The sequence below is a fragment of the Ambystoma mexicanum genome, chromosome 5q (assembly GCF_040938575.1).
Source record: "Ambystoma mexicanum isolate Mex_15411 chromosome 5q, UKY_AmexF1_1, whole genome shotgun sequence".
Taxonomy (NCBI): Eukaryota; Metazoa; Chordata; class Amphibia; order Caudata; family Ambystomatidae; genus Ambystoma; species Ambystoma mexicanum.
In genome coordinates this window covers 163,529,818-163,557,621 of record NC_090933.1, presented here as the reverse complement: position 1 = coordinate 163,557,621, position 27,804 = coordinate 163,529,818, and the positions used below count along the sequence as shown (strand labels likewise).

At 43.2% G+C, this 27,804-nt stretch overlaps 1 protein-coding gene across 4 annotated transcripts in view; it reads left to right on the top strand.

Annotated features, from left to right (window-relative positions):
- NETO1 (neuropilin and tolloid like 1) overlaps positions 1 to 27,174 on the top strand; it is a 1,259,189-nt gene extending 1,232,015 nt beyond the window's left edge. For 3 of the 4 annotated variants that reach the window (XM_069620705.1, XM_069620706.1, XM_069620703.1), the window contains exons 9-11: positions 23,052 to 23,610; positions 24,562 to 24,636; positions 25,098 to 27,174. In XM_069620705.1, coding sequence (XP_069476806.1) covers positions 23,052 to 23,610; positions 24,562 to 24,622 — 620 coding nt within the window. In that variant the 3' untranslated portion in view covers positions 24,623 to 24,636; positions 25,098 to 27,174. Of the gene's footprint in view, positions 1 to 23,051; positions 23,611 to 24,561; positions 24,637 to 25,062 lie in introns of all 4 variants that reach the window. The other variant, XM_069620704.1, reaches the window with a different exon arrangement.
- Positions 27,175 to 27,804: the final 630 nt, after the last annotated feature.

The window sequence follows — 27,804 nt, the reverse complement described above, 5'->3', positions numbered from 1 at the left end:
TACTAAATGTAAACTTAAGGTACGCATACTACAACATGTCAGAGCCATCATCAACATCATCAACAAGGACTGCACATATCCCATGGCTAAAGACTTTTCGGAAGTTCATAGTGGAGACCCCAAAAGCCTGACATTTTTTGGCATTTATAGAGTAGTCACCGGCCCGAGAGACGGAGACAGTGAAAAACTACTTCGACAGGAGGAAACAAGGTTTATTATTGATTTTGAAAGTAAACATCCTGTTGGCCATAATGTCGATGAGGAATTATACACATTCCTAGGAATGTGATATATATATATATATATGAGAAGTAATATGTATAACCTTAGGGCTGCTATCTTGTTGTTTCTCTGCTGTGCTTTGTCCTTCAGGGTTTTATTATCTTTTTATTCACTTGATTGTTATTTTGTCTTGTAAAAAATATGTGGCTGTTAATATGGTAATACAAGATTTTATCTTTTTGGTCATCAATGATGTCATCTTTGATGTCCTGATGTTCTGGGTATTAGTCTTAGCTGTGCATAGTGGTGGCGCGAGTTATGGTTGCTTAGCTTACCATAAATGGCGAATTTCTGAGGTTTTTTTGATTTTACCTGTAACATATCGTCCCTGTAACAACGTTGTTCCATTAAATTTCATAGGTTTTTATTAGTGCAACTTAACCATAACGTCCCTTTATCTAAATTTTTTCATTGAATTTCATCGATTTTTCTAGTGCAACTTAACCATAAAGTCCCTTTGACAAAGTTTTTTCCATTGAATTGTATACATGTTTATGTGTGCAACTTAAACATAATGTCCCTTAAACAACATTTTTTCATAGAATTTCATAGGTTTTTATTAGTGCAAATTAACCATAAAGTCCCTTTGGCAAAGTTTTTTCATTTCATTGTATAGGTTTTTTCAAAGAATTCCATAGGTTTTTTTACCAGTGCATGCTATTTTCCTCCAACTTACTAATATCATACTTACCCCAATATAGCAACATTTGTCTCCAATTTACAACATTTCACCTTAAAACTCTGCCATTTCCCACCTTCTAGCATCATTTTTAACACTATATTTTTTCCACTGTTTTTGCTTCTGTCGATGTCCGTGAACGGCTGACGTCACTGTGGACCTTCCGGGCAGTGCCAAGTGACCTTACATAGACTCAATACATTTTTCCAACATTTCCATTAGCATTTTTGTTATGCTAATGGTAATAATAAGTGTTCATCCCCTGTTCGAGGGACTGGAACTTGGGATAATGGCCCGGCAGCCCAAATTATCGGCCCAAGCAAAGTGTGTCTGTGTGCGCCCTGATGCCTGTGGGCTTCGGCGCACTATAAATAGATGAATACAAAACAAGGCCTCCCGACCATTATCCTCCATTGCACCCCTGAAATGTCAGATAAAGGCCATTAGCATCCCTGGTTCCCAAAGCGAGAACCGGAGTGCTAAAAGAAGTAGATGCACATGCGGCGTCCCACTGTAGGAAGGAAAATCCTTTTCCAAGATGGCCACCATGGAAAGAGAATGTGGGGCTCACTACAGACCCCCTCTTCCCTTTCCATGGCAGCCTGTAGAAGGTGAAGTCAGAACCCTATGACCATATTACCACAAGCACTTGTTTTGTCCCTTTCAAATCTATCCTACTTTCAAATGAATTTATCACATAGCCGGTTCCAGGTGGACATTGCCACTTTAACACCATTTTTCATCCGTCGCGGTCAAGACCAGTAGCCAGATTGTCCGGATCATGACCTCATACCATGACCCAGACAATCTGGCCACTGCCCAGGGCCACAGGCTATCCCTCAGTCACCAAAGTTATATCACTATTTTTTGTACCTATATTATGACACTTGTCAAAAAATAAAACACAGGCACATTTGCAAAACCATGCTTTCAGGTCTTTGTGAATGCTCTTACAAGAATTTGCTTGAAATCCGCCCATGTTTTTTTTTCTTCAAAAGTGTGAAAATGTATGTACATACATTAGTCATATAATTTAGCCCCCAACTTGATAAAATCCATTCAGACTTTACACAAACATTCAAGGTTGGGTCTGTAATCTTTCTGAAAACCTTTGTCCACATTCGTCAAACAGCAACAAAGTTATAAGCCATCTAAAAATGTTGAGACCCCCTCTAATATAGCCTCCTCTTATAAAAATCCCACCAAACTTTTCAATAACATGTATATCTAGATTTAAAATTGTTTTGCAAACTTCTGTGCAGATTCGTCAAATGGCACCACATTTATAAGACTTTACAATATTTTGGGAACCCCCCCTTTAATTTTTCCCGCTCTTGATAGAATCCCACCAAACTTTGCAAGGACATGTATATCTAGATTTAAAATTGTCTTGCAATAATTTGTGCAGATTCATCAAATGGCACCACATTTATAAGCCTTTACATTATTTTGGGACCCTGTCTAATTTCGCCCCCACTTTACAGAATCCCACCAAACTTTGCAAAGCCTTTTAGTACTAGGTCTAGAATAGAATTCCAATATTACATGCAGTTTCATTAAGTGGTGCCAAAGTTATAAGCCATCCAAGAACTGCCCCGAACAGAAATGCCTGTTTTTTTGATTCTTCAGCCATATCCCATCACATCCTCATCACCCCTCACCTCCCCAGAGATTATATGATAAGTTTGACAAGTGCAATATTGTGTTTTTTAATATGTGGACCGAACAGGGAAATGATTCCACGGATCAGACACAGATATCACTAATTTTGTTGACTTTCTGGGCTTTTTAAAAAAAAAACTACTGGCTGGATTTACACCAAATTAACAAAAGCACACTTTCGGGATCAAGCCGCCACTCCTGCCGCAAATTTGGAGAAAATCCATCCAGCGGTTTGGGCTGTGGTCCTGAGCAAAGTTTTTTCCCATTATGTCTATGGAAAAAAAACAATTTTGGGACCCCCCCTACAACTTTGCCCCCCTTGACGAAACCTCACCAAACTTGGCAAGAAAATTCAGAGTGGGCCATATACATTTTTTGCAAGGGTTGGTGAGGATTTGTCCATGGGAGCGAAGTTATAAGCCACACAAAAAGGGCTCTTACTATGAGTTGAGCAACTTAACCAAAACTACACGCCCGCTACCGCAGGCCGTGTAATAAATATATATGGAAAAGCACACAAAGGCATCAGGGCAGCATTCCACAGTTCCACAGGATTCCAAAATGATATTAATGTCCCAATACACAGAAGTAATTCCAAAACCGTATAATTTTATTAACTACACAAAATAGGCTGCAGGCAGCATAAAACCACAAGCAACGTGTTTCGCGCCCATAGGAGCATTTGTTCACACTCGATATCTTTGCTGTTACAGAGTGTTTTTTTAAAAGAAGAAAGAAAAATGACAATTCAGTCCTAGTCACATGACAGGGTCTCATCAGGCTGAACAATATTGTTCCATATCACAGGGCTAGTGATTCTCTCATTCCCATATCATTTATACCGTAAAGGGGCTGTTACCAGTCTTTAATAAAAATGTGGGCATGCAAAGTCATTTGGTACTTCAGGAAAGTACCACGATATGCAATGAGTTCATAATACATAGGTGCATGTGAGAAATGTTGACCTGTTGTCTGGGACTCGCATGTCTGAGGTACAATGTTTTTTCATCACCCGTTTATTTTTCGCTGAGTTTTTTGCCAAAAACTTTCAGCCGAAAAAAACTCATTGAAAAATATGGGGGGATGGGTAAGGGCATATGAACGGTAGGAGTGGTGGGAGGATAGAGAATAAATAAATGGGAAGTGGGGTTTAGGGAGGTAACGCCCCAAATAAAAGAAAAAGAAATTCAACGAGCTGTTTAAGCAAAAAAATGTCAGCAAAAAACGCAGAGAAAACAAATCCGGGGATGAATGAACATAGAACGTATGAAAGTGGGACTATCCCATTGACTGTCTCTATTGTGTTGACCATGTGTTGAATTCCCTAAGTTGTATCAGCGTATCTATTGTCTGCCACTCATCTCCCTAAGGTATGGCACTGATTAATGCACCAATATCCATCATCTATGCAATAACCTTCTCAAAACCAGGTTGGTACACTCTGTAGGCGTGTGGTTTGTCATCTGCTTGATGCGTGTGTCATTATGTGACTGCAGGGGCATCTTCTTCTTGCTTTTCCCCTGACGTAATCCTTTCTGCTGTAGTGCTGGTTTCAGCAACTCTTTCTCATGAATCGTCTTTCAATTGTGGTTCTGCTTCTGCACACAGTTTCTTAAGTCTTCAATAATTGGCTCGACTAAAAGTGACACTGGATTTGGTTTGCAGCAGTTAGCATTTCGGGTGTCCGCTGGACTGCTGGAAGAGTGCTAGCTGGTTACAGGCAGCCCTCAAGCCATGTTCTGGAAGACAGTCGATTATCATACACTCCCAGTACCCTTTCTTTGTATAAAAAAAAAACAATCAAAAACAAAAGGTATTGTTCTCAATAGGGCGAAGCGAAGGTTCCAATATAACTTGTTAAACAATGCTAAAAGTTGCGTAAAATGATCTATACTGGTGTTTTCATATGATCAGAAGTTCAGATTCTATAATTAATTTGCAGTTTGTTTCTTGGGTGTATGGAGTGGAAATAGTGGGTTGAAGGGTCAGAGCAAGTTTGCTGCCTGTTGACTTTTACAGCAACCCTCAATGTCAGGGATTCCAAAAGAACCCTAATGCATTGCACCAAAGCCTGCCTCTTCTCAAATCATCGCCAGAGCAGAGTGTCAAGTTATTTTCAGCAGATGTAGAAGCTTAAAAGTGAGCTCACTGTGTTTAGCAGCTGATGCAACGATTACGATGTTATATGCAGGCCAGCAGGACAATTCCATTTTATTTTGGCAAAGTATTATAATATATTTTAAACTTACCAAACTCAAAGGTAAACGTTCTAGGTACATAGGAATCATGCAAGCATGCGTCCTCCCTCCAAAGATATGAAATGGTGACCTGCAGATTGTTCGCACATCACCCATGGGGGTGTTTTAAACTAGTGAGATATCTTAACAAATTACGGTCATGAAACCGAGAGGTCTGCTATACGGAGTATTTCCATAGTGCACATCGCAAACTGATATCACTCTTGTCGTTATACATATTACTGAGCATGTAATATTACTCCATTATTCACCTCAATGTTTCTAACTTTATTGACATGACAAGGAAAAAGGGAAATGACTCATCTATGACTTTATCCTCACCTGTGATCGGATGATTGCACCAGGTCTCAACAGCAGAAACGTATCCAAATTGAACTACTCCATGAAACAACAGTCACAGTTATATATCAGCCATACTTTTCAGAGGGGACACTGTAACTACATTGTCCGTCATATCTGTTCTGAACCTTGAACTTTCTTTAGAAATTTGGGTACTGCGGTGTTCTACCCAGAGCATTGATATTGATATTTTATTTAATATTGCGCTCGTACACAAGTGTTGCAGAGCGCGACAAGGCAAGGGAGGGGAACAGGGGAGAACAAAAACAACGATCTTACTAGGCCCAGTGAATTTGAGAATGCGAAAGTGCATGGGAGAGGGAGAGGGGAAAAGTGCATTGGAAAGGGGCAGAAGTGGAAAGTGGGGATCAAAGGACAAAACAGATAAATAATAATAAATAATAATAAATAAATAAATAAATAACAAAGGCAACAAACAGGGGTAGAGTAGCCAGCAAGTGGCAAGTGCTGGGTGTAAGGCAGCAAACAGTGCAGATTCAGTGTCAGATTTGTGCAGAACAACAAAGGGGGGGCTGTATGGGTACAGATACAAACCCCAGTGCAAGGGGTGGCCCAGAAGCAGTGCTGGTGAACAGGCATCTGGACCTGGAAGACAGAGGGTAGGCCTGGTGCACAGTACAGTGAAAGAACATAACAGGGGGGTGGGGTGGGTGAAGGCAGAAGCAAAGAGGAAGATCTTGAGGTGGTTCCGGAACCAGGGATGGAGTAGATCCTGAAAGTGTCTTTGGGTTACAAAGAACTGCAAATCACAGGATGTTAAACTTCTTTCAAACATCTCATAAAGAGAATTAACAACGTCTCCAAATGAAACACAAGGATCAAACTCCTCGACCCACTAAACACCAAAGATTTACTAAAGATTTGCATAACAACAGCACCCTCCTCATGTTTTTCCTCCAACATGTTCTTCCCCTCTCAAGGCTATAATAACACCTCACTTGAGAGCAAATCACATTCTTACTGAACTAGTGGAAAAGACAGGCTAATGTGTGTAAAGGAAAACATTTTCAGAGTGTAAATATATTATGTGGTGTATTTTAATGTAATTTAGGTTTATACAAAAATAATTAAAGGATCTTGGCCCTTTTACGTGGAGGAGTAGTAACCTCAAACAAAATCTCACAGAATCCGTTGAAAGTTCAACATAGTATATACGTCCAATTGTTTTATCTGCTCCTCATTATGGATTTGACTTATGGGTTTTGGACTCAAATATATAATTTTGAGGGATGTCAGAGTAATACAACTCACGTGCAGCATGATTTGAAGTAGACATAAAATCATAAAATAAAGTAAATTGAAATAAAAAAAAGTTTAAAATGTACATGTAGAATATTATTGATATACTAATACATACAAAGAAATATCACAATGAATAATTACATGATGCATAAGTACATTGAAAACAAGTAATTCATTTTGTTAAGAAATAGTGCTTAATCATATGCATTTCTGTTTATATATATTTTTTAGATGTATATATTTTCTTAGTTATTGCAACTTGACGTATGCTGTTAAAGTGGTATGCCGGTCTGAAGCTAATTGTATGATATAATTGCTGGAATTCACATTTTGTTCTCCTGGAAGATGAGTTTCAAGTCTTATTGTTGTATGCATAAATCAGCATCTCCCTCTAGTGGTAATAACAGACAAAGCGGGCAGGGCGACTTCAGACAAACATACATCTGGCCTTTTATTATATAGTATGACAATCTCCATTGGTTAATGCTTGAGGCATAAATACAGGAACAAATTACCTCACATAACCACCCAGAGTCCAGCTGCACTGTTCCTTGAAACCAAAAAGAAACACCAAGAAAATGCAAAGAAACAAGCATTTTCATGCTATGCTCATGCAATCCGCACTTCACATAAAACTTGATATCTTCTTGCAAATAGACAGAAAAAAATGCCAAACATGGCTGTTCACTTTCTACTACCTCTAACTATAATTTGCAAACCAGGAATTTGATCCCCTATAATCCCACCAAACCCCCTTAAGTTGTCTCTAACATTGACTATGTCAGCAACCCCCACCTGGCATTTGTAAAATCCTACACTAGAAAAACAAGCACATATCTGTAACCATAGAGCTCTCCTTACTTTTGCTTTTTAAAGGGCTATTATGCACCGTGGGGCTGGCGCTGAGCTATATAAATAGCCCAGCATCCAAAATATAATATGTGCATTTGCAGGTGATCAAAAATGAACATCTCGAATAAAAAGGAGTGCTATTATTGTATGCAATTGCTGCAAATATTGTTTGGAACATATAACACAAGTTGCAGAAGCTGCCATTTCTTATTTAATCAGAACAACCTTGTGTTTCATAAAAGGGTCATTGACTCTATAGTTCAGATGGGAGTAGACAACTCTTGAATTGGTAGGTATTGCAGCAGAGAAACCCATACATTACTATCCACAACATCTTGAAAACAATTGGTAAATATTGTTTTACCCTTTCAGGAATGCCATTATATCTCATATGGCCAGAATTTAGCCGCGCTTTGAATTTCACCCCCTTTTAAATCTGGCTGCATCTGCGCAACCAGGAACCAGCCAGGACACTTGGGTACATATCAAACTCCACGCTTATGGATACAAGGTGAAGGCACGGCTACCCACCCGCACGCATCTGCTATCAAACACTACTCAAATATACATTGCACAACACCTCTGCCGTTAGAATGCAGCTATGCCCCGATAAAATGTGTTCCAACTGGACACACAATGTTTCTCCTGCTCTTGCATACTCTCCATACTACCTCTCTGCTCCCATCCACATGCCTGCTCGACATGGGTGACTAGCAGGGATTTGGCCACCTCTACCTACCTTCGTAATCGCTAAAATGCACACACGCATTCTATAATTCTCTGTTGAATGTCCAATACCTAAAATTATTTTCCCCAAGGACGTTCAACCTACAGCGCATTGGGACCATACTAACAGTGGAAGACACTATATAAAGCACAATTACATTACATTACATTAAATTCATATCTCCTTCCCATCACAGCGTTGTGATTACTTTTTAACCCACCATAGAAGGCATATGTCTATGCATTTGAAAGATGGGAAATCCTTCCTATATTTAAACACAGCATTGTGTCACAGATGGCCGTAAACTCATCTAGACACTGAATGGGGGTGCAAGGATTTTTATTCTCAAGATGTCAAAATCAAATTTTATTTCCTATTCCTCTGGTTAGGGTGCTGGCAGGGTAGACTAATGGGCTTCTCTCTCATCTCCCATGGTTTTACCACTGCTCTAACCCAGGCGTCCCTAACCCCACTGATTTCCCAGATAGTGATCAGTAATACTTATTGTCTAAGACTGTTGTTTGGTAAAGGTATAAAGGGAAAAGCCTTATCTCTCTGACTCCCTCAGGTGTCCTTCTAGAAATGCCCTATCCTACCCTCCACAGGTTTCTCATTGGGATGTTTGTTTGTGCCAGTAACAGGCACCCTAGACCATTCTCTCACACATCAGCTCCCTTTCTCTCATGTATGTTATCTCCCTACTCCTTTCACATCACCCTCCACTCTGCTATCACTCATCCCTCTAACTTCACCCCGCCCTTCTTAACCCCTCTCTCTTCACCCCTCTCCTTACCTCTATCCTTACCCCTGTTCTACACTTTCCACATCCCTCTCCTCACTGTATCCCTATACACAATACTCTACCTTTGCCTCTGCACCCTAAACGTACCACTCTCCATCTATCTCTTCCAACTACATCCTCACTTTGCCCTCCTTCTCACACCCTCACCACTAATTCTCTACCGCTTTGCTATCTCTCCACACCCTCCTACCATAAACTCTCTCTCTATCGATCTCCCTCGATTTCTACCTCCCCTTTCTCTCCCCATCTGTATCTTCACTCTCCTTTTACATCCCCACAACATTACACTCAACCAGTAACACTTTATCACACAGCCAATACCTCAACTGCACTTAGCTCCCACTCTGACATTAACTCTTCATCCCTCCACTCCACCATCTCTCCTCCATCTGGACTCTGTCCACTTCCACACCTCCCGACCTCAGCTATACAACTCACACTCTAAACTTCACTACCGTCCCCTTTTTTAGCGCTATCATCCTAGTTCTGACTCCCACACCCTTCTTCATCGGCTCCAGTTCTCACCTGACTTTGTTGGCCAATCTAAAGCTATACCTTTCCTAGCGGCCATGTTACACAGATGAACATCTTTTAAACCCCTCTTAGCCCTGTCTCCCATTAAGTCTCTGTTTTCAGGGGAACACCCAGATTCTCAGATTTCTCATTTCCCATTTTGATTAACTTATGTGCTGCTGAGTTTTGCTTCTAATTCGCTTTGGGGAGGGTTTCTATGTCTCTCCTCCTCACATGCAGTCTCTCTTCCCTCCCAGTTTGATTTCTGGTTCCCCTCTACTCGCTTGGGGTTAGTAGGTCAGTTGTTGGTTGTCGCATTTCTGTTGTGCAAGACAAATCCCAATTCCCACTCCCCACATCTGGGGGACCATTTTATCCTGATATGCCTCCTGCCCCAGGTTGGAAGGGATCCCTGTGCCCCCTGACAAGGTGACGACACTGACCCTGTCACAATTGTTACAGGCAAGGGCAAAATGGCTGTTTCATTGGACATGATTTCTTATATGATCAGGCCTTATTAAGCATGGCCTTTGCCATTTCCACTGTCTCTTTGCACCTTGGTACGTACAAAAAAGGGGTTGGGCTGGAGTTGGTTGGATGGAGCGTTAGGAATAGTAGAGTGGAGAGAGTAAGGAAGACGTTGCTACATTAGTAATGAGTGCAAATTGGCAGGAACCAGCCTCTGTAAACAGCTGAGCATATTGATGTTTTTGGAGGCATGATTTCCAGGGAGAACCATTCTTGGCAATCCCTGAGGTGATTATGCTTCGCATCAAATGTACATTTTTTGGGATGACCTTGGTGTACTAATGCTTGCATGGCACGTGTTTTGAGGTTGTGGTCATGTGAGGCTGACATGTAGTGTGTTAGTTATGCTGTTGTGCTGGGATGTGGTGACACATAGGGAGGGCGGCTAGAAGAGTTCTTGTTGGCTTGTGATGGCTTTGCATGGGGTGCATGACCTTTTAGTGTCAGGTGAAGAGCTGGGTCGTAAGTGTTTTCCAGATAGTTTGTCTTAAAACATCTGGGTTCCATAGGGTATCGAGTTCCAATGTCTTGTGGTCATGACTGAATCTTAGGCTTCCTTTGCATGTCCTGTTAGAGCGAGGCACTATCAGGTGCATGGTGTTGCTGGACCATAGTGGTGCTGTTGGATTTCAGGGTTCGATATTCTTTTTGATCTGTTTTGACTCGCACCACAGTGGCAGTCGGTGAAATTGTTTAGTGGAGGAGCCCAAAACAACGTAGGAGGGTTTGGTGTTTGGCAGGTTTCACGACCAAAAACATATTAAAAATAATCTTTTGAAATGGTACAATTTGACAGCACTGATTGTGTAGGTTTTGCAGCAGAGAATTTTACAACACATGTTCATGATACCCCTGATGACAATATATGCCAGAACTTCCATTGTAAAGAACATTATTTATGATGCCTATGCCTAGTGCACCTCTTGGTCTTCATCTTGCGCTCACACACAGACACACCTCTTTCCATTTTCTCTCCAATTTTCAACTCTTTGCCTAAGTCTCTTTACACGCCGTTTGTCTCTCTCTGTCTCTCACATCTGAGCCTCTGCGTGCCCATTGTCTCTCAGCTTCTGTTATCCCCTTATGTGTGTTCATGGTTGGCTCATTTCTCTGTCACTGTACCTCATTCTCTGTTTTCACCTTTTGTGCTCATGGCTTTGTCTCTCATCTCTGAGCATCCATGTATCCGTCTTTCAGTGCCGCTCAAAGTCTTAGATTACCGAGACCACTGGTGAAGGAATCAGCACGTCACACATTGTGAACCTTAATGAAGCTGTTGGAAAGGCGCAGCCATTCACATTGGGGCAGAAAATGAATTCTGAACTTTGCAAATAACATTTTAAGTTTCATTCAATGTTATGCACAGCTTACCTAATGTGTCTTGGTGACAAGCATAATAGTGTGTGACTGCCAGCCTGTTTAACAAATAATGGGTCTGGGGAGCTTTAAAGATACTGGTTAAACTATGTACTAGCCAACTGTCAATGCTGTGAGGTCTAGTAGCGCCAGACCATTTATTAACCTGATCAGCTGCCTTCAGTAACTACACAGTGCAGCATGCTTGCTGTTGATATTAAGAGCATGCAAATAATGTAATTGGTCGTTTACAGTGCAGGTATTTAGCTGCAGCAAAGTGGAGTTTGTAGTTCCTTACATTCTTCCTTGATAAAAGACAACACATGCCATTCCATGCAACGGAAAAAGCATGTTAGCTTCATTAAATGGAACTGGGTTATAATTAAAAGAACTTCTTACAGGAGTTTGTTTCAAATATAACTTGTCATTATGACAGACAATAAAATATTCTTTCAGCCTATAATGTAGCTATGTGATGATAGAGACGTAAACTATAGTAGTTAAGTGCCCGATTCATGGAATTTTTTGCATGGTGCAAAGTGACTTTGCACTGCTGAAAAGTGCCTGGGAGAGACACAGCGAAGAGGGAAACAGACACCAGTGCATGAAATCACTGGGTTTAGGGAGAACTCCTGAACACACAGGACCGGCTGGACAGTCTGAGACCACGAGGGGGAGCAAGGCAGGAACTCAGGACAGACTCCAGTAATCACTGCTGGTGAACTCTCCAGACCTATACCAGTCCTACCCCCCACCTTAGTGTGGCTTCTACCCATCGCTCCACATGCCTCCTGCGGAGACAACCACCCTCTTCTCCACCACCGCAATACGAGGTGATAGATACCCCTCTTGGGATAAAGAGGATGTTGGTCCCCGGACTGGCCTACCGGACTGATACAGATGCAGGAACATAAATCCTGCAACTCCTCAATGCAGAATAAAATAGACAAATATACCATGAGTACCCGAGCTAAGCCCCCCAACTCCGCAGATAAAGCAGGAACTGGCGTTGTGACTCCTGAGATAACCCAGGCTCTATTGCTCACAGACATCATGGCAGCCATTTACGAGCCTAGTACATCGGTAGAGACTAAACTGGACGGCCTGACCTCTGAAGTCACCTTCCTGCGCCAGGACCTGCACAACTTCACGTCCCGAGTGGGGGAAGCCGTACAGCGGATCTCGGATACAGAGGATACAGTCAAGAAACAGAAGAAACTCATTACCCTGGAAGCAAGAGCAGAGGATAGCGAAGGCAGATCCCGCTGCAATAACCTACGTATTCTGGGGCTTCCGTGGAAATAAGAGGGACCATCCATGGAACTGTTCCTAGAAGGCTGGCTCACAGACCTCATGGCCTCTAAAAAGCTCTCGAACTTCTTTTCCATCGAGAGGGCACACAGGATCCCAGCTGGTAGACCGGTACCCGGAGCCTCTCGGCACACAGTGATTGCCAGACTAACACTATAGATATCGAGACACTCTTCTTCACATGGCACGAGTGACTGGCCCGATCACATATTATGGCAACCGCATCGGGTTCTTTCCCAACTAAACGAACGAGGTTCAGAAATCCCGGCATTCTTATGACCCTATTAAAAGGAAACTTGCATCTCTGAACATCAAATACGCATTATTCTTCCCAGCCACTCTCAAACTACATCACAACAACGTAGTCTGTGTATTCTTCAACCCTCCAGAGGCCTGGGAATGGCTGCAAACACAGGTCTTATCCTCCCCACGCTCCAGAGACCACACACCGCGAAAGGAAAAGGACTGAGATAATCTGCACCGCGAGCTCACTTACACGCCATATAAGGGAACCAGAGAAGACAAACCGCCTGGGAAAATGGGAGAGACTTGAGAAGGGATGTCAGGGTACGAGACACCCAACAGCCTGCACCTGAAGTTAGGGAGCGGCCCTCACACCTTTCTTCCCCCACCCCTCTCCCTGGTCACAAAGTAATACAGCCAGCAAGATGGAATTTTAAGATGGGCAGGCCCCGGCGGGAGCGAGGAATGGCAGACTAACCCCTGGGGAGTTCCCCAAAATGGTTCACATGTGTTTATAGTTTTATGTGTTTGGGCGACAGGTGCCTCTAGTTGGGGGGAAGGACAGGATGGGGGGTGTTTATGGGGCACAGTTCATTGGTACACCCAGGTGGTTCGGGTTCAGATTTTATAGTGACACAGCGGCAGGGAAATCGAATTGGTGGAGGTACCGAGATACGATCCCACGGGGGACACATGGAGTCTGGGGGGGCTTACACGATACATGATCCTCCTTGGAACCACGATACACAGAACACTCTAACAGAACACAAGCAGGCCACTTGTCCTTTCTGTCATGGAATGTTGACAGATTCGGCTCCGGTATCAAAAGAAAATTAGTACTTCAATACCTTAACCGCTACTCCCCGGATGTGGCCTTACTATCAGAAACCCATCTAATGGGTACAAGCTGTGGGTTCTTTAAGAAATCAAACTACTCGCACACATACCAGGCTGGGTTTTCAAAGGGGACTAGGGGCACGATGATACTTATGATATGATTGGTTGTTTATAACACGTTTAATACCCAGAGGATTCTAAGCGCGGACCCGGAGATCGAACCTGTAGTGCTACGTGTCTTTTTGCTTCCAAGGCGAGCACGTTGCCCCGGTGCTATCCACAAGACAGTTCCTTTTCAGCTCACAAAAGTAAGATCAATGCTTGCTGCATTTTGTGTTGATACTAGGGGATATTAGAGGGGAGCAATGGGGTTTTATCGTAGCAAATGCCCCCCTACATTCACAAAATAACTCCTGAGGGAGCTATGGTCGGTATTACTGGAGGACTGGGCAGACTCATCGGTCCTAGGAGGTGACTTTAATGAGGTCATGGAGGTCGCTAAAGACAGATCACATAAGGGGAACAGGGACCTGAGGGCCCCGACTGCACTGTACATCTTCGCCGAAGCAATGGGACTGCTTGAAACCTGGAGGACACTGCACACCACTGACACTGGGTTCTCGTTTTATTCCACTACACATAAGTCGCTTTCAAAAATGGACTATGCCTTCATCCCTCATAATATGTCCCACAGACTGGTATCTGCGGAGGTCCTTGCAAGACAAATATCAGACAGTTTTCCCCACTCATAACCCAAAAAGGCATACATCACAAGTCAGACACAATCTGGCGTCTGAACACGTACTACCTGGGATTCCCCGAGATAGCGGAGGGGCTCGCGGGCAAGACCAGCGATTATTTTGCACTAAATGAAGAGTCTGTGGACTGCCGATCACAACATGGGAGGCATACAAAACAGTTCTTTGGAGGGAAGCCATCTCTCTGGTGTCGGCCCATCATAAATGTTACCATCAGGAAATCATAGATGCAGAAAAACAGGTGTCTGAGCAGGAAGAGTAACTTCTAGAGCTTGCGACCGTGGCCTCACAAGAAGCCTTGAAAACGGCCCAAGAAGCCCTACAAAATGACACCCTAGACACGGCTCGGACCGGCCACTGGTCGACCAGATGCCAGATCTATGAGAACACTGATAAGGCAGGCAAGACTCTGGCCTGGCTGGAGAAGCGGGAACACAGTAAGGGGCAAGTGCGTGCCATATGATCGACAGATGGGGAATTATTGACGACAGACTCTAATATCGCGGAGGCCTTCGCTGACTACTATGAACAACTCTACTCCCAGCCGAGTGTGGACCCTGCGCCCAGCCACTCTAAATTTCTTGATGCGGTCGACATCCCACTATTTCGACAGAACAGGCAGCACAACTCGACTCCGAAATCACAGAGAACAAGGTCCAAGATGCTTTGGCACAGCTCCAAATGGGGAAGACCCCAGGGCCCAATGGCTTCCCAGTGTAAACATGGAAGAGTCTTGGCGGCGCACTAACTGGACACATGCACTGTATGTTTCTTCGGAGCAAAGAAATGGGTACACCACCCTAGATCTTAGAAGAACGTGCATAGTGGTGATCCCGAAACTAGGGCAACCCAGGAATACTGCGCCTCTTATAGACGTATTTCGTTAATAAACGGGAGAGCAAAAATCCTTGCACGAATCCTAGCAAATAGATTGCTTGGGGTGATTTAGCCACTCATCCACCCAGACCAATGGGGATTCATGCCCAACAAGTCCACCCGCATGAATATACGTAGACTCCAACTGGCTATAGAAAGTACCCCGTAGATATCTGACCCACTGGCCTTACTGGCGGTCGATTTTTAAAAGGCATTTGATTCAGTTGGGTGGGAAGCCCTGTGGGAAATCATGAGACGTATGAATTTTGGGCAAGGTTTCATCTCCTGGACCAAGCTTCTCTACGACTCCTCAGAAGCGACGGTGAGAGTGAACCTCAGATCATCAAGGACGTTCCCTTTGGGTTGCGGGACCTGGCAGGGCTGCCCCTTGTCCCCCCTGCTATTTCATCTTGCCATCGAGCCACTGGCGATTAAACTCAGAACCAAGAGAATCTGTTCTGGATTTGCCTGGCCGAAAAAGGGGGTGAAGACCAACTGTTGCTATATGCGGATGATCTTCTGATCTATCTTAGTAAACCTGTGATCTCCTGCCCAATTGTGTTCCAGATCCTTAGAGACTACCAGAACTTTGTGGGCCTTAAAGTGAACGTCCAAAAGACTGTATACTTCCCTGTCCAGGGGCAGACACCGCAATTCACAAACCCTGTCCTTACCCTGTTTCCATCCAACGCTTCACATACTTAGGCATTCGTATAAGCCCAGCCTTGGACGACTTTCTCTGCCTAAACCTGCAGCCAGTGCTGGACAGATTTGCTAGGTACGTCTCTCACTGGCAGACCCTCCCGCTCTTGCTGATCGGTCGGGCAGCTTTGTTCAAAGTGATGACACTCCCCAGACTTCTTTACGTGGTACAAAATGCTCTGCTCCCCGTCCCCCTCAGAACATTTGTAGTAATTGACAGTAATCTCCGGGAGTTGCTCTGGGGAGGGAAACAACCCAGAATTGCTCTTGCAACATTGCTACAATCAATATGGGAAGGCGGTATAGGTCTACCGTGTATTCGCACATACTACCTTGCCACACAAATCGGAGTAGTAAATGATTGGCTACATTGTGATGCCATGCTTCCACATGTCCATATAGAATTATCTGCTATGCACCCTATTTCACCCCTCCAGGCTCTATACACGATGAGAAAGGGGAACTGGGAATGACAAGAACCTCATGTAATGTTTGCCGTACTTGGAGGGAGGCACACAGACACATCTGCTGGGCACAGAAACCAACACCCACAATGCATATTGTCTCGGAATACAAAGAATGGGATGCTTTGGGACCTGGGAAAAACAGGGGATATGTACGTTAGCATACATTGTCCACGAAAAGCGCCTTTTGGAATTTGATGCCCTGAAAGAAAGATTCACTTTATAACCCATTGACAGTTTCAGATACACACAACCTGCTCATGCCATGAAAGCCCAGTTCCGAAAACTAGCTGATGTGCCCCCTTGCTCCCCCCAGGACACCAACATCCTCCGAGACCGCATTCCGTCCAAGGCCATCTCCACACTGTAACAGGCCCTTAACTGTTTCGGAACCAAAGATCTCATTAGTCTGAAGGAAAACTGGGAAAGGGACCTGGGCAGGCTGGAACGGGAGGAATGGGTGAAAGCATTAATGTTCCCCCGTGAAATCGGCATTGATGCGAAACTGCGGCTGATACAACTCAGAATACTACACCGCTCCTACTATGCTCAAACAATGCTAGCCAAATGGGGAGGAATGGAGGATGAGGTTTGTCTCAGATGCAAGTGCGAGAGAGGCACCTTTTTTCATACTATCTGGGAGTGTGATGTACTGCAGACCTTCTGGCGAAATGCATCAACAGGGTTTCAAAAATGTTGGGGTCATCTGTATCAGTGGAACCAAAGCTGATACTGCTGGGGATATGGGGGGAGGTGAACTACACCAAATGCGATAAATTGTTTCTGGCTGTTGTACTCGGTGTGGGGAAATGGCTAATCGCTGCAACCTGGTGCTCGGCAGAAGTACTGTGCCTAAAACGATGGTCCAACGAGATGCATAGGTGTGCATCCCTGCAACAACGTACTTACAAAGTGAGAGGCTGCCCCCAAAAGTTCCAGAAAATATGGGGGAAATGGACAGACGACTGAAATACCCCCCTCCACCCTTGCCCCCCTCCTGCCCTCCTCCTGGATGGCTGTGTAGTCCCAGAACCGTCAAGAACACACTTACAACTATTGTCATGCTTGACTGTCTGAGTATCATAAAAATTGCATTGTGAAACCTAGGCCTTTCTACCTCTATTCAAGATTCTCAAACTTAGGTGGTTTTCCGCTGTGTGTTTAAATGTGACTATCTGAGTACCATGAAAATTGCATCGTGAAACCTAGGCCTTTCTCCCTCTATTCAGGATTCTCAAACTTAGATGTGTCTTCCCTCCTGTCTTAAAATGTGCATTTTGTGATCTCTTTAATCCTGAGTGTCGTCTTGTCCAGTTGCTCAAGTTGCTTGGTTGCTTGCCTCTCGCTGTCCTGTCTGACTGCACTAGATGTCCTTTCTAGTGTCTCCCCCTCTCCCTTCCACCTCTCCCACCTATTCTATGGTTCTCTCTGTCTCTCCTATTTTTTCCAACTGCTTCTCTATTGACTGTCCTGCTCTCTTCACCAAATCTGGTAGGAAAAAGTTTAAAAAGGACATCCTGGTCTCCAACCCAGGCCTCCTTATCGGTGACACCTACACCAGTGCCTCCTCCAAGGAAACTCTCACCGACATCCTCTTTGTCGTTTCTTCACCAGACCTATGGATCCTTCATATGGTCTCTGTGCTCTCTCCTTTCTCTTCCTCTCACATTAATGGTGGCACCCAGTGGGACACCCTCCTGGCCTCCTTCCATTCCTCCAAGGCCATCGTTAATGTCTACTCTAATGGGACCATCTTGGTTCAAGGCCCTCAGGCCAACCTTCACCTCTTTGATAGACACTTCCCATGCCTCATCAACTTTCTTTCTTCTCCTGATATCCCCTCTCCCCTTTCCGTGACTACCTCGCCTCCCCCTTCTGCCTCCTCTTCAGCTACCTTGCCTTCTCCTTCCCTCTATGCCCCCTCTCGGGCTCATTCTACACTTCTGAAGGATGCACCTCTGATTTTTACTCATCCACAGAAGTCCTTCAAGGATGGCAACCTTCTCCATATTGCCACTCTAAACTCTCGCTCTGCTGTCAAACACTCCTCTGATATCTGCCGCCTTCTTGAAGAACTTGACCTTGATGTCCTCGGTCTCACTGAGGCATGGTTCATGGCCAGCTCTATCACTAGCTTTGACAGGCTCCTATCTGATGGCTACAATATCCTCTCTGCACCCAGGTCCAACCGGTCTGGTCGGGGTGTAGCCCTGATCTTCCTTGAGTGAATTGCTGCCTCTGTCACTCCTACACAGGACTACTCCTCTTTTATATGCCTCATCTGCAGACTCTCTCTCTCCCCTAGCCATTCCCTTAATGTGGCTACTATCTATCGGCCACCTGGTCAGATCTCCTCCTTCCTCTCTGAGTGGGTGGACCTCTACTCCTCACTCCTAGCCTCAACCACTCAACTCCTCCTTCTTGGTGACTTCAACATCCACCTGGATACCTCCTGTCTTTCCTCTGTACTCTTTTGCAACCTCTGTGACTCTCTCTCACTCACTATTCTCCCCTCTGGCCCGACTCACTCTGCAGGGCACACTCTGGATGTTCTGATCTCCTCAGACCTTCCCCTCTCTGTTCCTCTCTCCACTCCTTTCTCCTGGAATGATCACTGTCTCCTCTCCTCCCACCTCACCCTCCATACCCCTAAGGCCAAGCCACTTCCATCACTGCCACCCACCTTCTCGGTCATCCGACACATGAATTGCGTGTCAGCTGAGGCTTTCGCCGTCACCTTCTCGCTCACCCCTCCCCCTTTGGCTGACTCTCACCTTGACACAGCCCTCTCCACGCTCCACTCTGCTATATCTGATACTCTTGATATCCTGGCCCCTGTCATGAGAATCCACCCGAAGCCCAAAGCCAAGTGCAACTCCTGGTACGACTCAGACCTTGTCACCCTAAAACGCAAGTGCAGGGTGGCCGAGAGGAAACGGCGTGCTTCATGTACATCCTCTGACAAACTGGCCTGCCGACTGCTCCAAAGGCAATACCAACTCTCTGTCCTAACCAAGAAGAGAGCGCACATCCAAGCCCGTGTCTCTGCGGCATCTAACAACTCGGCTGCACTCTTTAAAATCTTCAAGGAACTGGCCAATCCTGCCGCAGTCTCTACCTCTCCTGTCCCTTCCCAGGTCCTCTTCATTGCACTGGCTTCTCACTTCATCTCTATAACTCAGGACATCATGTCCTCACTCTCCTCCTATCCCCTCCCTCCCCCTACTCCCTGCTCTTCCTCTGGCCCTTCTGCAGCCACCTCTCCTCCCTCCTTATCTACCTTTCCCCTGTTCTCCGCTGAAGAGGTTTCTAGACAAGTTCGATCTATGAAAGTCTCATCGAAACAGGGTCAACTCTGTTCCTCCAAAACTATCAAGGACCACATCGACTCCCTGGCTCCTGCCCTGGCTGATTTCTGCAATCACTCCTTCGCCACTGGAGTCTTCCCATCCCCCCTGAAGCACTCCCTTGTACACCCTCTTCTTAAACCCTCTGCCGACCCGCCTGCCCGGCTAACTATTGCCCAATCTCCATCACTCCCTTCCTGGGCAAGCTCCTGGAGAAACTGCCTATCTCCCAGCTTAATCTCCACACTGAATATGTTAGTTGTCTTCATGAACATCAGTCTGGCCTCAGAGCTGCCGGAAGCACGGAAACTGCTCTCCTGAACATCTGTGAAGACCTGCTCTCCAACCTTGACTCTAACACCCCTTGCGTCCTCATCTTGCTTGATGTCTCTTCTGCCTTTGACACTGGCAACCATGCCATCCTGCTCAACTGTCTCCATGATAACTTGGGTATCACTGGTCAGGCTCTGGCGTGGCTGACTTCTTTCCTCTCCGACCGACCCTCCCAGGTCCAGCTTGGGTCCTTCATCTCCGCTATCTTTTTGCTACATGTGGTGTCCCCCAGGGGTCTAACCTCTCTCCCTGGCTGTTCAACCAATGCCTGGCACTCCTTGCTCACCGCATTGCTGATGTCTGCCCCAACTTTCATTGCTATGCGGATGACACCCAGCTCATTTTCAGGCTACCCTCGGCCTCCTCCTCTCCTTCCCTCATCTCTGACTGTCTGTCTGCTATCCAGGACTGGTGTGCCGCCAATGACCTCTGCCTTAATGCCAGTAAGACCAAGATTCTCCTCATCGGCACACCTGCTCCCTCCTTCCCTGTAGCTCTCTGGCCGGCCTCTCTGGGCCCTCTTCCTGCTCCTACCTGCAAGGCTAAAAACCTTGGGGTCATCTTTGACTTCACACTCTCCTTCTCTCCTCACATCTCTGACATCTCTAAGGAGTCACACTACCAGCTGCACCTCCTCAGAGGTATTCTTCCTTTCCTCTCCTTCCCCCAGAAGCTCACTGTCTCCAGAGCTCTGTTTCTCTCTAGGCTTGACTATTCTAACAGCCTCTTTCTAAATCTGCCTGCTTCTACTCTCCGCCCTCTGCAACTTATCCAGAACAAGACTGCGAGACTTGTCCTTGGCCTCAAGCCCAGGGATTGTATCACTCTAGGACTGAAATCTCTACACTGGCTCCTAGTGGCTGCGAAGATTAAGTTCAAAACCCTCTGCATCGTTCACAAGGCCTTCTGGGGCCTGGGGCCTGAATACCTTCAACTCTCTCTTCCTAAATATCTTCCTTCTCAAGCTCTTCGCTCATCCGCCTCCAACTCCCTCAGGGTCAGTCACTTCTCCAAGCAACAAGTTGGTGGTAGATCTCTTTCTTCGGCTGGTGCCTCCCTCTGGAACAGCCTCCCTGCCTCCCATAAACTTGAGGAGAACCATCTCCGGTTCCAGAAGCACCTCAAAACCTTTCTCTTTGCTTCTGCTTTTTCCCCTCCTCTCCTCTGCTGACCTCCTGGCTGTAACCGGAACTGCACCGGCTACCTGGACACCCTCTGATCTCAGGCCCAGGTCCTTCCCCCGCCAGCGTTACACACCTGCACTGCCCACCTGGCAACCCCTTCACTTGGGGACTGTTTCTGTATCCCTACTGTCCCCCTACCAGTCCTTGACACCTGATGCCCACACTTACCCAGGCATTGCCACATGCTGGCTGTTTACTTATTGTTATCATCTTTCCCATGTACTGCACTGTCGCAGCCCGTTTCCCATGCACTTGCGCGATCTGAATAACACCTGGCATAGTAGGATCGCTGTCTGTCCTCCATTTGTTCCCCTCCCCTGCCTCGTCGCGCCTTGAAACACTTGTGTATAGGCGCGTTAAAAATGCCATATCATATCATATCACATATTACCCGACCCTGCTGCCTTTGAATCTTTTTTCCATGTATGTTTACGTTGTTTGTTTGCATAAACAGTGCTATTTAAAAAAGGCAGTAGAGGCAGTAGAGGCAGAATAGGCAACTCAGGCTTTGGACCTAATTCATGGAACTTCCAGCGCGGTGCTAAATGACTTTGCATTGGTGCACAGTCACTTTGCATTGGCCACAAACACCCTGATTAACAGAGCGGTGTGAAGTGTATTTTTGGAGAGCAAAGTCGCTTTGCACCACGCTAAACGTTCCATGAATGAGGCTCTTTGTGTCATTTCGTCTCTGCCGTTCAATTTTTGTTATTTACTTACTGAAGTGCAAAAAATGTGTGCAAAACCTGGCGTATCCAGGCTAACAATCATTCTTTGCAGTCCACAGTGCAAAGAAGTGTAATTGCCTCTCTCGACGCACTCTTCCTTGTTGGAGAAATTTCCAATAGATTCCCATGGGACTCGCCTGCTTTTAGCAAGAGCTAAAAACAGTCCAATACCAGAGGAATCCTTTGCGTTAAAGTCAGCATGAAAATGGGATGCTGGATTCCATGCATGCTTTGTTTTGTTAGGTGGATAACACGGTGCAGGCAGAGATGGTATTTCATTCTGTGCACCTTATCTTTGAAAAAACTAAAATGCCTCGGAGTGTTAATTCAGATGCCAAACTGCGCGCTCACCTTTTACTCTACGTCCCCTCCTACGTGTGAACTCGGGAAGCATCACATACAAGTGTACCGATATTAATCAATGTCGTAGATATTACGATGCAGATGATGCCGTTTTTAATTTTAAACTCTATTGTGTGATTGCATTAAAAGTTCCTGACCTAGTACGTTTTTAGTATACTGCAGCATTTCCTCTAAGCCATATTTACTTTTGAATATTGTTGAAATGTGTTAGAATGTTTTAGCAAGCATAAATTAATTGTTGCAATTACACAGTACAAAACATGTTATTGAATTGTGAAGGTCATTTTCGATTGATTGCTAATGTGACTGATACTTAATATTCCTTTCCACAACTACGATGCAAAAATACACAAGTATGTTTGTTTCCAGAATTTGCCAAGACCATATTTTATCTTTACTTTAAGTTCATGCTATCAAAAATAGTTTTGGAATGACACAAGTAAAAGACACAGTTATTGCTCGCATTAATCGTGCTTTTCTTATTTTTTACACAATTGTTTCAGTTCATTTGCATTTGATAATAAGGCAGCGCTGGCGTACAGGAAAACATTGTTACAGTAGAACCAGTTTATAATTGACATTTGAAGATTAAAATACAATAGAAACATTGGTTTGACTCATTTTATGTTTCCTATGTCATGCAGAAAAAAGGAAGGCTAACCTTTTGGACCAGCTCACCAATACCAGTGGAACTGTAATTGGAGTCACCTGTGGCATTGTACTCATCCTCATCATCATCTCGGTGGTAGTACAGATTAAGCAGCCTCGAAAAAAGTTCATCCAAAGGAAAACAGACTTCGATCAAACCGTATTTCAGGAGGTATTTGAGCCTCCTCATTATGAGTTATGCACTCTAAGAGGCACTGGGGCTGCTGTGGACCTTTCCGATGTCGCAGATGACTTTGAGAACTACCATAAACTGCGAAGATCATCCTCAAAATGCATTCATGACCATCACTGTGGATCACAACTGTCTAGCGCCAAGGGCAGCCGTACTAACCTCAGCACAAGAGAGGCCTCCATCTTGACTGATGTGCAACCCCAGCCTGTTAAGCCTATCCTCCAGCCCATGAACAGAAGGAACATTCTCGTCATGAAGCATAGCTACTCCCAGGACGCTGCGGATGCGTGTGATATAGACGAAATTGAAGAGGTCCCAACAACAAGTCACAGGCTGTCCAGACATGACAAAGCTGTTCAGCGGTCAGTATCAATAGATTTTTGACGAAGAAATTTCCCATCAGGACTAGATTGCTGAAAGATATTTTCTTCTATTTCTTTCTCGTCCTTACCTCTTTTAGTTTTTCTTTCCATTTATAGTTTAGGCCATGTTCCTACTTTCTGTCTTGCTCTCTTTCTCATTGTCCTTCACCCACACAGAGACACACAAACATGAGTGAAAACGTTTGGAAAAAGAGAGCATTTGCAGATCCTTGTTTAGAACACCAAAGAAGTTGAGAGGGTCCACGTTATAAGAGCACACCGCTTCCTAAAACTGGAGACAGTATCCAGAGATCATGCTGCACCCAATGCATACTTATTTTATTCCCTTGCATGGTAAACTGATAAGACACCACCACCAAAAAAAGATCATAGTGTTTGTATAACATAATTTATATTTGTTTAATAACAGCATGTTAAAGTAGACCTTGGGTGGGGATGAGCATAGTGTTTGTTACTTCTCATCAGGTCACACGCATATAAATATCAGTGTTAAACGTATAGCTACTCCCAGGCAATCATTATGGGTTGGCATGATTTTAAAATATATATTTTTATTTTTTATTACTGTGTATTGAAATTTCACTGATTGTAAATAAGGATTACTTAAAACATTCACAAGTAAAATCATATAAAGCAATTATTTGGAAACACAGTGCTCAGACTTTGTGTGTGTGTATCTGTGTTTTGTACTTTCGACAGAGTGTATGTGCTTACGTGTCTGTCTACATGCTCTACTTACTTTGCATGCAAATTCATGTCATAAACATAAAAAGAAACTTCACTCTTTATCGTGTTTTTGCATGCTTCTGTAAATCTATCAGTACAAAAGTGTCTACTAATTGAGGTGTGTTTTCACGTGTATAAGCCTGCATATGTCTTATTTCTATGCACAAAAAGACTATATTGAATGAAATAGCCATAACATTCCAGGTTCTGCCTCATTGGATCGCTAAGCAAACACGAGTCTGAATACAACACAACTAGGGTCTGAAATGCAAAGTTAAGGTAAGCAAACATAAATTGAGAATATTATATTTACTTTAACATGTATACATTTTGATATTCACAATGTTTAAAAATGCAATACCTACATGTATGTCCACAGCCAAGATTCCTGGAACATGTAGAATGTTTTATTTCTCTTAACCACACCTGATTTTCCTTTAATTCTTATTTTAAAGATGGCGCCATATTTACCTGGTGGTCTTAAATGCTTGTATGTTTTGTTACAGAAAATACTGCCTGCAGTATGCCAATGATTTACATAATGAATGCGTCTTCACATAGTATATTGGTCTTGTTATAATAATTTCAAAAGAAATCCATGTGCTGACTCTTATAATAGTACTTACTTTATTCTCATTGCTGTTATATATTTTTCCAAAAATCCACTTCTTCAAAATTAATCTACTGTATATATCTTTCCCTTAGGATGAATTTGCGTAACAGTTTTTTTCTACTTGCAGAGAAGAACAATTTATACAAGCATAATGACAGTGAAAGAATGATTCTGTATAAAACGCGTGCATCTACTCGACCTGCACAAAAAGCAAATGGAAGGACACTCGGAGTGGATGTATTTCTCTACTCATGCATAGTTTTGGTCCAAAACGTTAGAATTACAGACATTTCCTGCTGTACAAGATTTCCCTTTTCCACAATGACATTTTCTTTGTAATTTGGTTGCTGGCCACCAAGTGCTCCTTAGTTTTTAAAATACATTTGAGACTTACAGGAAACTTGAAGAATAAATGTATTCTCAATTGCAAATTTCCCAACATAACCCAATTGTCTTTGATTTAACTCAGTGTTAATGTTGTTTCATGTCTCTCTTTTGGATTTTGATAGATGGTGGAATAGATGAAGGAAATGCTTTTCTTTGAACTGTATGTTATATGTGCATCACTTTCGCTAAACCGACTGCTTGGGAAAGATGTCCATAAGGTGATGCTGCTCAGATATTATAATTTACCAAACAAGGAAATACTGTCCATAGGCTTTGAGGAAAAACAATCTGCTCTTCCTAAATTTTGATGAACTTCATCGCAATGCAATTAGGAAAGTACTAAATGGCAATAAGCAAATGGCAAATGTAAGTTCCCTTCACTCTCTCCAAACTGCTTTGGGATCTGTCCTAAAAAAAAAAAACAGCAATGAAAAAGGAAGCTAGCGCCCGATTTCAGGAGCAATACATTTATTCCCATGCATCCATTTGCACCAATCTATATTTTCCGCTGGATCTGTCTGATAAGTATCGATGTTAATAACCAAAGTCGGCAGCTGGAAGATGTATTCTATCTAGTATGTTATTGAAAGTGTTAATTGTTGAAAATGTAAGCAATAATACCAATGGATGAGGCTTTCTTGGGTAACACAGGAGCCAAGGACACAGTAATGGAACTCTGGCTCCTGCAAATGCTTGATAGCTAACAAACAAGAAATCCAAAAACCAGAAGGTGTTTTTGCTTCCTTAAAATGTGTATGTAAAATGGAGAATAAAAAGCCAATCATGTTTGTATTTTCCCTGTTGTAACTCTCACTGGCATACACAATGATGTGGGGATAAATGTAATTGGCTGTTATGTTCTCCTGTGTTGATCGATCAATGGTTTAGTCGCTTCTGGTAAAAAGTGAAAAGCAGCATTACCAATCAAAATGTGGCATTCTGCTTAAACTTTACTCCTGTTTGACTGCATAATGCCTTTCATTAAACATATTGTGAAAAACAGAATAATTTCCCAATCCTGTTGTTACTGTTCAATTTATTATCATACATTTGCTGATTGTATTCCTTACATTCTTTAAAAGATTTGTCAAAGAAATGTTTTCTTACTGATCTGGAATAAGATGAAAAACACCAATTGTATTGAAGTTCATCTACGTTTATTTGCATGATTTTTCATATTAGACATAATTTAATATTTATATTGAAACATTTTAAGGTTGTGATAACAATCGCTCATGGAAACATGTTTAACACTAACATGTTACAACAACAAGCAGTGCCATCACTCCTTTTAAGTGAATGTGAGATAGAAAGAGTCATTTTATATATTCTGAATGGCATGGCTTATCTCGCTTTTCTAAATCTTGTTTCTGGATTGCTTTACTAATGTAGGAATTTTTTCTTCCAGTTTGAATGTTTTTCCCCCCACTTTTTAAAGGAATAAAAAATGGCAATCATAATAAAGTATCTGGAAAAAATGTTTAGAACTGCGAAGATAACTGTCATGCTTTTTCATATTTTATTGTCTTTGTTTCAATTTAAAAAATAAAGTGTCATAAAACAGTAAATATAAGATATTTTGAAAGAAAATTCAATTTAAATTGTTTGGGGAGAATGCATAATAAAAATGTAACAAAAATATCAAAATGCACCACTGAATAATTCTACAATATATACATATTTGTAACATGTAGTATTGTGAGGAGGATGTTATGTCTGCCTTTTGATTTAAGAATTCACCTGGGAAGAACATTTTCCTTAGTCTGTTGATCATTTTTGCATAAAAATTGAAGTAAATCTAAGATGTTTTAAATATAGTTGGCTTGATTCCTTTTTTTATAGATTCTAGCCTTAAAATTTCTAGGTAAATAAAGAGGTTAAAAATACTGTTAACATTGAAATTGTAAACTGAGAAATACAATTCACATCACATAAAGTGTAAAGTGCTGATGCCCTTTTGCCTTATGAACTAGCTGTACACAATTTCACACCAGCATTTGCACTGATCAGCTTAATGTTCCTTTATATAACAACTCACTGACAAATGCAAAAACAGCAGTTTGCATCCATCGATTAACACAAATGCTATTACAAAGTTGTGTTGCAACAGTACAATTTCTGTTTTATGGCCGGATCATTTCAATTTTTCATTTTCAGAAGTTGTCTTAAACAGATGAAGAATTTGCACTAATGTTGTTTTGTACCGGTTGATGAACAAGAATTACAGCTGACTTGTACACATCATGCAAAGTTCTTTGCAGAAAGAATATTATCACTGCATTGCGCCCCCTCCCCTCACTTCATTGTTCCTGCATGGCTTATTCACACTCTGATTTATGAAATCTATGAATATTTCATTACACAATTTAACAGTAAATATGTGTCCACATTCCTTACGTAGAATGTGATTTGTTTAGTCACATAGCTCACCTTGTTCATGCCACCTG